Source organism: Morus notabilis, unplaced genomic scaffold (assembly GCF_000414095.1).
Source record: "Morus notabilis unplaced genomic scaffold, ASM41409v2 Scaffold789, whole genome shotgun sequence".
In the NCBI taxonomy this organism is placed as follows: domain Eukaryota; kingdom Viridiplantae; phylum Streptophyta; class Magnoliopsida; order Rosales; family Moraceae; genus Morus; species Morus notabilis.
In genome coordinates this window covers 231,324-242,638 of record NW_010364361.1, presented here as the reverse complement: position 1 = coordinate 242,638, position 11,315 = coordinate 231,324, and the positions used below count along the sequence as shown (strand labels likewise).

At 33.5% G+C, this 11,315-nt stretch overlaps 2 protein-coding genes across 2 annotated transcripts in view; one reads left to right on the top strand and one right to left on the bottom strand.

The window, feature by feature from the left end:
• Positions 1-886, bottom strand: part of LOC21406788 (50S ribosomal protein L19-2, chloroplastic) — a 2,376-nt gene extending 1,490 nt beyond the window's left edge. The window contains exons 1-2 of the mRNA XM_024171116.1: positions 742-886; positions 315-656 (exon numbers count right to left, since the gene is read on the bottom strand). Of these exons, the coding sequence (XP_024026884.1) occupies positions 315-656; positions 742-765 (366 nt within the window). The 5' untranslated portion in view covers positions 766-886. The remainder of the gene's footprint in view (positions 1-314; positions 657-741) is intronic.
• A 5,000-nt stretch (positions 887-5,886) lies between these two features.
• LOC21406787 (putative glycerol-3-phosphate transporter 4) lies at positions 5,887-9,681 on the top strand. The gene is made up of 3 exons (XM_010106535.2): positions 5,887-7,117; positions 8,032-8,577; positions 9,168-9,681. The coding sequence occupies exons 1-3, from the start codon at positions 6,088-6,090 to the stop codon at positions 9,203-9,205; spliced, it is 1,614 nt and encodes a 537-aa protein (XP_010104837.1). The 5' UTR covers positions 5,887-6,087; the 3' UTR covers positions 9,206-9,681.
• Positions 9,682-11,315: the final 1,634 nt, after the last annotated feature.

Sequence of the window (11,315 nt, the reverse complement as noted above, 5' to 3'; positions counted from 1 at the left end):
ATATATATATATATATATATTATATACACACAGTGTGTGCGCATTCATTTTTCCTAAATCTTGCATCACTAATACTTGAATAAAGATGTCAAAATTATTCGTATGATACCTCTCTACTCATTCTACTTCTCTCTCTAGACTCTAGTTCTTATCCCCTTTCTCTATCCATATCCATTCTTTCTTAATCCTGCATCACCAATACTTAAATCAATTTCCGTTTCTAGCATGTTCTCAATAACCAAACAAAGAACCTCCTAAACAGCGACAGAAAATCAAAATACACAAAAGAACAAAACATCATTCAATTAAAGTACCCCCATTATATCTCCAAGCTTAACCCTAGGCTTTCTCGGCGGCTTCGCTTCCTCGGACTCCGAAACCGCTTCTCCTTCACCTTCCGTCCCCGCAACCACTTCCGAACCTTCTCCAACATTCTCTTCGGCATTCTCCTCGGCTTCCACCGCTTCGCCTTCGGCGTTCGACTCCGCTCGCACCGCAAAATCCCGCTTCGCAAACAAGGGGCCGAAATTGGAGCCACCGAAGCTCGTCGAGACCCCGGCGGACTTCATCGGAGAAGAGCGACGAGAAATAACGGAGTAAAACCCTAGCCTCTTGATCGGGCATTGGTTTGGGTTTCTCGGGATCGTTATCAGTGCCTGTTGGAGCCGAAAATCATCAATTTCAGTCATTATACAGAATTATCCTAGAGAGAGAAAGAAGAGAGAGAGAGAGAGAGAGTACCTGAGGAAGAACTTTGGAGCCCATGATTTTGGGGAGAAATTTGGGAGAAAAAATGCTGAGAAATGAAGGGGTGGTTCACTGAGCGGAGATCATGACTGTGCTATGGAAATTGTTGGATGTGTAGTTTGTGAGAGTCTTCACCAGACGAGGAAGAAGGAAAAGCCTTATCTGTTCTATCCTTTTACACGCGTTGTGCACGTGATGGGTTTAATTTCCTCTCCACTGTCTTTTTTGTTTTTGTTTTGTTTTTTTAACTGTTGGATTAAATATACAACAAATTAATCAATGAGTGTTTATTTTAAAAAGGCACAAAATTATTTTGATATCTTATATTATAATAAAATATGCTCTTCATATTTTGTGTCTTTATAATATTAAAATAGTATATTAATGTTTTTAAAAATATCCTCTCGATATCTTGAAATTAATTTTTATGACATATAATGTTTAAACTACTATTTTTATTAATTAAATAGAAATTAATATTTTTAAAAAATAATCTAAAAATATTTTGAAACATTAAATTTAAAAGAAAATAATAAAATAAAAAAATTCATGATTTTTTTCCTAACTTTATTAGTTTATGATTAATTAAATAAAATGGTACTAAGGTCATTTTACATCTTAAAAATTAATTTTAAGGTACCAAAAAGATGTTTTTAAAAAGATCGAGGTACCGTTTTAATATTATCAAAAAGACCGGATACTAAGAGCATGTTTTGTTATAACACAAGGTATCAAAATGATTTTATCCCTTTTAAAAATTTACAACACGCAACAGAATAGTTCGTGTCGTGCGCTATAAATTTTTAATGTGAACACTCACAAATTAAGGGTATGTTTATTTTTATGACTCAAGTTATATTACCACAGTGTTTTCTCTCACAATAACTTTTTTGCTAATGTGTTTTTCTCTCGCATACACAACTTAAATCATAACTCAAATCATACAAAATAATAAGCTCTAAATCATTAAAAACTTGATTCAACCGTTAAAATAAAAAATTTTAACCGTAGTTAAAAACATAGATCTTGTCGTAGGAGTTCTCTTATTTTTTTTGGGAAAAAAAATACTCTTACCCAATGTTATTCTCAATTATTAGAATGATATATTGTATTTTTTATGATATTATAAAAAATATTCATTTTATACTTTGCCCCGTATTTTCTAGACATAAAATGCGCCTCATACTCTTTTGTTCTTTTTATCTTATACTAGTTGAAGCGTGATTCTGAATGTAAGAATGAAAAAATATATTTATTAGATTTCATTTGAAGAAATACAAAAAGTAGAATGTATATGGTGCAAAAAAATAAAAATGAAAAAAGGAGAAAAAACAGAAAAGAGAAAAGGAAACGGAAGGGAAGTAAAAAGAAAAAAATAAAAAAAAGGCCCCACTTACAAAATGTTTTGCCAGTAGGGGAAAGATGATTTAATAGAAATTTAAACAGGGATATGTATTAGAAAAAAATATTGTAGTGAAGAATTAGAGAGGAAAAAAAAAATATATATATATATACATATATATGAGGGTCATTTTGCGTAAAAAGAAAAGAAAGAAGAATGTATAATATGGGAAAAAAAGATAAGAATGAAAAAGGGAGAGACAAAAAAAAGGAGAAGTTTTTTTAACAAAATATCAAGAAATAAAAAAAAAATAGACAGACATATGTATGAGAAAAATTATTTTAAAAGAAAATAGAGAGAAATATATTTATATGGATCATTTTGAGAAAAGGAAAAAAAAGAAAATATATAATAATGTAAAAACGATAAAAATTGAAAAAGTAGGCGACAAAAAAGAAAAGAAAATAGTGGAAAGTGAAAAGAAAAAGAAAGGAGGGAAAATAAAAGAAAAAGGAGTAAAGTTTCATTTATTTGTAGAGAAAAAAAACAAAAGATGAAAGAAAAGAAAAAAAACAAAAGATGAAAGAAAAGAAAAAAAACAAAAGATGAAAGAAAAGAAAAAAAAAAGGAGCAAAAGAATACAAAAGGAAAAAAAAAAACTTTAAACAGAAAAGCAAGTCAGAATTTAGCATTACAAAATAAAAAATATCAGTAAATGGTATAAGGATATTTTATATCTAAAACTCAACATTGAAATACCAAAATAATATAATTTTTTTTTAAATGAGATACTATTTTAATACTACTAAAATACATGATATTTCATAATGATTATAAAATATACATGGTACCACAAAAAAATATATTTTTCCTCTATTTTTTTAATAATTTGTTACACTAGTTATTTTTCTATATTCATAATAGCATGCCACACATGATGTGACTCACCAAATGAGACCCACTAATGTGAGATAACCTCGCCAATTCCATCAAGTTGAGTCACATTTTTTAAACAAGAGAAATCATATCAATATTGTTATGTCTTTGTCTCGTATAATTATATTTTCTATATAACTTTTAAAGCACGTTTTTCATAAATTTTATACTTTTACCTAAAACATATTTATTTTAAAATAATTGATTTTAATAAATTATTGATGAGTAACTCAAATCAATGAAAGCTTTACCCAAAAGAAACGATAAATTTTCCAATATCTACAAAAGTTTATCAAAAATCAATACAAAATTCACCAAAGTAATTTTTAAATGGCATTTTCTGTTTTGTTAATAATAACATTAAACAATGATGATTTTTAGGTTGTTACCCATTATTTTATAATTTTATATTTTAAAGTCTGTAATTGTTTTTGGTTGATTGACGTCTCACACAATTATTTTTTAGTTATATTTTGTTGATTTCTTTTTTATGATAAGAAAGGTAAAGGGATTTTGGATTGGGTACATTAATTTTTCTTTTTTTTTATTAGGAAGGATGCATTAGGATTTTCCCTTTTTTGTCCGTGGAAGAGGATGCATTAGGTTTTTGTTTGGACACTTTTTTGATTTGTACACTTTATAATTTTAAGGAAAAATGCCAGTTATTTTTTTAAATAATGTTTATCATCCTTCAATTATTATTTTGATTTTTATTTGATTATAAATAATTATATATAAATCTAGCAATAAATAAAAGAGCCAAAGTTTTTATCTATGGTGGCAACCCCTATACTTATCTCTTTTTTTTTTTTTTTTACTTCTTTTATCTTTATTTTTTGTGAATTTTTTTACATTTTATTTTTGTATGTGTTTTTTAAAAATATATTATTCCTCACTCTATTCTTATGAGAGTAATTTTTTTTCGCATGTGTTCCTATTTTATTTTTGATTAGTTAAAATAATTTTTTTAATGTGTCTCTGCTTAATTTTTTTTTGGTCAATTGTTGTCTTAACATATATTCTTTTTTAGAATAAATTCAAAATTCCTTAAATGGTTGTATAAATGAATTTTTCATTATTCGATAAATAATAAACTTTTTAGGTATCTCTAATGTGGCAATACATACAGAGCACATAACAAAACTAGTGTTAAAGAAAATTTTTTTATATATAATTATATTGTGCAGTAATCAATGAGTCATAAAGTTGTTATTTTTTGAGTTATTTTATTAGTGAGTCATAGAGTTATTATTTTTTTGAGTTATTTGATCAATAAAAACCTTTTTGTTATTTTATCAATGATCCATGGTTTTCAAGGAGTCATTTTATTTTGATTAAAACTATAGAAAAATAAAAAATTACTAGGCATATACAATTTTAATAAAGATCAATGACAGAAAAGTACTAATCTTTGAAACCTTAGCCGTCTTTTGGTGGAGATGAATGAGAGGAAGAGAAAAGAAGCTTGAGTGTTGGCCGAAATTTTGACATCGCCTTCAGGCTCGTTGTCAAACTCCTGGCCATGAAAATCAATCCTCGAGCTCGTCTTATTGAGGGCTCTTCAATGATGGTGGCAGTGTATCGTGGGGTGGCTTGATTAGGGCGGATCGGGCTCCGTTTAGAAGTTAGAAACCGGACGTTTAGGAGGACTTTTCGGCACCGTCAATGTCGGTGGTTGGGTGGTGGTGAAGGTGAATAATTCATTGTCATTTGATGGTCTCTTTTTAGCGGCTTTGCTGCATAGCTCTCGAAGCATTCTTCTTTCTCTCGCGGTCCTCTCACCGGTTGCGTCGTTGTTAGAGGCTTACATCAGCTATGTTTTGGGTTTTCTTTTTGCTATACTTTATGTTTTAGATTGTAATAAAGGTGTAGCGACGTTGTTTTCGCCACTTTTTGTTTGTTGTTTTGTAATAACGGATATGGTTTTCCCATTGTCATGTGATAGTTATGTCTCCCATCCGGTTGAGTTGTTCATCGATGGTGTGGATTGTTTGGTCAAATTAAAATCTTGTCTGTGTTGTGATACTGATGTCCTTTTTGAGTGAGGGTTGGTGTTCTGTCCCTTCAGTGCACAAAAACTTGTTTTGATGGGAGAGATTTTTTTAAAATATAGCCTTAGATGTGCTCGATCTTAGTGTGCCAAGGTTATCTTCCTTTCTCAGGTCTTAGGTGTACGTTCGTCTCTCTATCGAGTCATTAGCTTTGTATTTGTGCTGCTTATTTATTTGTTTATGTTTGAATACAAGTTTTCCTTGAAAAAATGATTGTTTCCGGTAGACCGTCCTACTAATAAGACCAATTTTCTAACCGTTGGATCCAATTAAAATCAAATGAAATTAGGAAACGTTTAGTTCATAGATTAGAATTATGATATTAGAACCATTTTTAATTTATGTGTATTTTTTATGAGAGAAAACACTGTAGCGAATCATAAATTATGATTTAAATCATGGTATGAATCCCTTTAACAAACGTCTCTTAAAAAAATATATAGAACAAATAATTTTTAATACAAATTAAAAAAATAAAATTATCAATAATTCTATTTTTTAATTCTACGAGAAGAGTCCTCTAAAAAATAAATAAAAAGCACTACTTTTTTTTTTGTTTTAATTTAAAAAAGTCCCACGACACAAGTCTCTGTCAATAAAAAGGATCAATGACTCTTTATTCAGTCTCCTTTTATTTTGGAATCATACGTCACTCTTGACTACGTGCATTCCTTTAAAATCAGCCACGTGGCAATGGCGCCTAAAAAACTGACATTTCAAACTCTCGCAACTCTACACGTATCACTCCATTTCTCTTACCCGCCTCCTTCCCCTCTCTCTCTCTGCTCTGCTCTTCCCCCTCCCCGCTTTCATCGCTCTCCCTCCCATCCTCCCTCTCTCTCTCTCTCTCTCTCTCTCTCCTCTCTATGCAAATTCTCCAATCGCTTCTGCAGTAACAATGGTGTGAAACGATTGATTCGATCTTCACTCACAGAAGTTTCTGGAAAAGAGGAAGAAATAACAGAGAGAAAAGTGACGAATTGATCTCAATTCCGATCAATTTTTGTGGCGATGGACACAACGAGGGGAACGCCGCCGGGGATCCTGCTAATTCGGAGAATCCGAGGCAGAGACTGGAGTTTCTCCACCTACAGATACGTGATCTTGTTCGTTACTTTCATAGCCTACACCTGTTACCACGCTTCTCGAAAACCAAGCAGCATAGTCAAGAGCGTTCTCGACCCGGATCCTCAAAACAACACCGCTTCGACCCGTCCCTGGCCGATCGGCGACGTCTTCGTGAAGAAGGAAGAGGACTGGATCGTAAACAGCAAGAGGTCTCGAGATTCCGGTTGGGCACCGTTCAACGGCAAGGACGGGACTTCGAAATTGGGCGAAATTGACGTCGCTTTCTTGGCTTGTTACTCCTTGGGAATGTACGTCGCCGGACATTTGGGCGACACGCTGGATCTCCGGCTGTTCCTGACGACGGGGATGATCGGGAGCGGAATCTTCGTCTGTCTGTTTGGAATGGGGTACTTCTGGGACATTCACGTTTTCTGGTTCTATCTCGTTATGCAAATGGTGGCGGGGCTTTTTCAGGCGACGGGATGGCCGTCGGTGGTGGCGGTTATCGGGAACTGGTTCGGGAAGAGAAAGAGGGGCTTAATAATGGGTGTATGGAACGCCCATACCTCCGTGGGTAACATTAGTGGGTCGCTCTTGGCCGCAAGTGTTCTGGACTTTGGGTGGGGTTGGTCTTTCATAGTCCCCGGTGGGTTTATTGTGTTGGGAGGGATATTGGTCTACTCGTTTTTGGCTGCTTACCCTGAGGATGTCGGGTTTTCGAGTGCTCTTCAAGGTTCGGCCCCTAATAATGTTGAGTCGATTTCAAGTAATGATGATGAGGAAGCGAGGACCGGGAAAAGGACTGAGGCAATAAATGGGGTTCCGCGGCATGGGTCGGTTAGTAGGAGAAGTGTTGGGCTCCTTGAGGCGTGTAAGATACCTGGGGTCATACCTTTTGCTTTGTGCCTGTTTTTCTCAAAGCTTGTGGCCTACACGTTTCTGTACTGGTTGCCGTTTTATTTAACCCAGACAGGTATTATCTGTTTGTCCCGGTCTTCTCATTTGGTTAATTGGTATAAAAAGTCAGAGATAATGTTATTGCTGTTTAGCTTGTTTCATGTTGTTTACCTATTCATTTGTTTAGTCTTACTACATTTTAACCATACTTATATGGACAAAGACATTTTAGTACTTAAGCTAGGAAATCTAAACTGCAAAACTAAATATCAGAGCTCATCCTACCTAGTAGGATTCCTATTCCTAAAGTTATTAAATACTAAGAAGTTTTCAATTCTGCATCCTAATGGAATACTAAAGAGTTTTCAATTCTACATCGTAATAGATAATTAAAGACTAGAAAAGAAAATATGTCATCTACTTTTTTATTCTTTTTCTTTCTTTTCCAGCACCACCTCCTTTTTCTATTATATTCCATTTTTCTTATCAATGACTATTATTTGATGGGAGTAATAATTTGCGTGGAATGGATATAGCGTTTTAGTATTGACTCTGGTATCCTGGATCTCTTGTGTTGATTAAGTCAATCCTTTGATTTCAATGAAGGGAGGGAAATTGGTCGGTCCATTCTCATGATAAACGTTCCATCAACATGATTGTGTAACTGTTGCCGAGCCACAACCTGAAAAGTTGAATTTTACAATGTCAAATTAGTTCAAGTATATGTGACTCAAACTTGGTGTACTTGTGGCCGGGGCCTGTCCTTTGTAGTTATACTATCATTTCTTACTTCTTATCAGTCATCTTGTCAATAACTTGTTATTCTTTCAAGGAGTGAGAATTGAATCATTCTTTCTCATCAATGCTTAAATCATGGCAAGCAATCATGAAATCATCTGAAAAAATCAGATGCACATCTTGTTTTCAAGCTTCTTATAATTTTGAGTTCTCTGTCTAATATTTGTCTTGTTTTCTTTTACCATTTTGCAGAAATTGGTGGAGAGTATGTTTCTGTAAAATCTGCTGGAAATCTCTCTACTTTGTTTGATGTAGGGGGAATTATCGGTGGAATTCTCGCGGGCTTTATATCTGATAAGCTTCGTGCTCGGGCTACAACGGCAGCCAGCTTTATGTATGCTTCAATTCCTTCCATGCTTTTATATCGAACATACGGGGGTATTTCACACTCTGTCAACATTATGCTTATGATGATTGCTGGCTTATTTGTGAATGGACCATACGCACTTATCACCACTGCAGTTTCTGCGGACCTTGGTACTCACAGTTCTCTTAGAGGGGATTCTCGAGCACTTGCTACGGTTACTTCCATAATTGATGGCACTGGATCAGTTGGTGCTGCTCTTGGCCCTCTGCTTACTGGATTTCTTTCAACAAAGGGATGGGATGCCGTATTTCTGATGCTAATGCTAGGGGCTCTCATTGCCGGACTATTATTATCACGTCTGGTCATGGCTGAAATTTCTGAAAAAGCATGCAAACCATTGCCTGTTTCCAATGGGCAGCAAAGTGTTGAAGGTAACTGAGTTTTTTCCTTTTGCTATGACTGTATACATTTTCTAGAAACAACTCATTTCGATATGCAGAGGTTGAGCTGGTTAGTTTTTAGCCTTAATTTGTTATATGGTAGTAGAACTAACAGAAACTTGCATGTGCTAGTCATAGAAAATCATGTGCTTTTGACTACATATGTTACAGTCATGTTTAAAACATCCGAGACAGTTTCTAGAATACTGAATTAAACTGAAATGTTCTGGTTAAAATGTTTCTCGTATACTCGACCAGATAAAGATATAAACAAAGAACTAATACTTTTTTCGAGTCCTGGGTATCTGAAATTATTTGATCTCGGCTGATGATTCTTTGCATAAAAAAACATCACATAAATTTGTTAAATGAAAGCATGACATAGATATAACATTTTTATCGTGTTCTTTGTTTTCCTTTTTCTGTTGTTGAATGCATGGAGAGAATATGCAAACATTTCCGGATTCACTTCCAATTCTAAAAGTCACCAAAAAAAAAAAACAAATTACCAAGATGAAAATTTTCACTTATTTCTACTACTGCGTCGATTTCTGACTTAAACCTGATCTCTTCTGTTACAGCTCCTGCATCTCAGCCGCTTCTAAGCTACCAAAGATGATTCATGGACAAGAACTTCCATCATAAGACCTCGGAAGTAAGAACATGTTCCCAACATGCAGGTGTTATGATAGCCTCAAGAACCACACCGAAGAATGCAAACGAGCAGTGGTAATTTATAGTATCGAGAAATAGATTGTTCTTTTTGTTCCTATTGCAGAACAAAATTGGAGCATAGTATTTCAGGGAATTTTGATGGCTTTGAGAAGTAGCTTTTAGCATCTCACATTTTCTGCAATATATGCATGCATACGTGTAATTATTTTGTTTTCTACTCCACATTTGTGCTCTTGAGGGACTGAGTTGAAGTGCATTTGTTGCTGTTGAGAGACATAACTGCAGAATGCTGTTTCTATCTTTGAGTGCTGGGCTGGATGTTACAGGTTGCCAATAGCCCTTAAGAGACATTTCTCCGTCTTAAACTATTTGGGCTTTACCTCTATTCTTCTATGAAAGGTTTGGTTTGGTTTTGTTTTTGTTTTTGTTTTTGTTTTTTTGGTTGCTAATGTTGCTGTTGGGATTACTTTTTTAGCTCCGTTTTTGTATATTTGGTTCTTAAATAGGTTGAATTGTTGCGTTGTAAGACTGCTCGTTCTCTTTCGACAAGTTTTTGGGTGTTTTACGGGGTTTGAGTCGGTAGTTTAAGTTATAGGGAAGAAGGCATAGTTTGGGATTGTTGTGCTTTTAACCGAAACACTATTATTACTTAAAAAGCAAAAGAAGATAAACTTCTTTTACTTTAAAAAAAAGTAGAAACAGAAATATATCTAAAAACTGCAAATTCCAATTTCTCTAAAGTCTAAATTAAAAAGTGTATTGCTTTTTATGTAAAATGCTTTTGTGACATGTTAACAAACAACATAGTTGAGTTGTTTTTTTTTGTATTACGTGCTTTTAGTCCAAACTCATCCAGGTCTATCTCGTGTGAGATTCATATAAATAGTAGTTCTGTTCTTTTCCCGCTGTTCTTCTGGCCATAAAGTTCTGATTCTTGTTTGAGCTAAAAAAAGAAAAAGAAAAAGAAAAAGAAAAAGAAAAAGAAAAAGAAAAAGAAAAAGAAAGAGCTTTCTACGTGTATAGATTTCCATGTGTTTCAGATCCATTTGCAAAAACCATATACTCAAAACGCATAAATCAGGAACGAATTCTCTAGCGCTATGCTCCAAATCCTTTACAAAGTTCTCAAAAATGCCAAACGCAGCCAGACACATATGTAGCTCGTTTTTGAAGGGAAAATTAATTTATATAATATTTTTGGCTAAAAGCAACCAAGATATCTTATTAATAAAGGGTCTTTTTTTTTTTTTTGGTTAGCTGTCGAGACCCGTATTTTTGCGAAATAATGAAAATTTTAAGAACAAGATGCTGTATTGTAGAAAAAGACTGAACAGCAAATAAGGGGACACAGAATGTTTGTGATTTTTTTTTGTTTGATAATTGATATGATACGCTTTCCAGCATCCAGCTTATACTTTCACTTTAAACTGTTTATACTTTTTTTTTAATTATTTTATTTTGTTTGTGCTTATAATGCATTTGTTTTGTCCATTCATATTCTCTTTACCTTTTTATCTTTTCGAAAAGTTATTTTGCCAATTACGGACATTTATTTTTTTAGTTTTAGTTTTAGTTTTTGGCTTGGCTAGGCTAGTTATTCGTTCAACAAAAGTACATAGAAGCACTTTTGTTGAGTAGCCTGTTATTGTATAGTACTAATATACTATGTGGATATAATGTATTTTATCCAACATATTATTTTTTTAGTCCCTTTTAACAAGTATCCTCATTTCTTTTCATTTTTCAATAAAATAATCCTTTATAGCTTCTTACTATAAGAAAAACGATACTAACTGACAAACAACCGGTTCTACCTGAACTTGAATGAAATGTTTAAGGTCCCGTTCATTTCACCGATTCGAGTTTAAAATTTGAGTTTTGTTACAATAAAAAGCTCTCAGAAACAATCACATCTAACTTTTTTACTACAGTAAAAAATTATCACATAAAATCACATCTCAACTTGAATTAAAAACTCGAATCGGTGAACTAAACGGGTTCAGAGAAAAGTGTGCGCTCCACAAATGAACACCTAAAGAGATACATAAAAAATT

What these genes read in the sequence shown, in the direction of transcription:
- LOC21406787 (XM_010106535.2), top strand. Translation starts at nt 6,088, where the DNA reads ATGGACACAACGAGGGGAACGCCGCCGGGGATCCTGCTAATTCGGAGA. An exon ending in GTTTTATTTAACCCAGACAG is followed by an intron (nt 7,118 to 8,031) that starts GTATTATCTGTT and finishes ACCATTTTGCAG; the next exon opens with AAATTGGTGGAGAGTATGTT. An exon ending in TGGGCAGCAAAGTGTTGAAG is followed by an intron (nt 8,578 to 9,167) that starts GTAACTGAGTTT and finishes CTTCTGTTACAG; the next exon opens with CTCCTGCATCTCAGCCGCTT.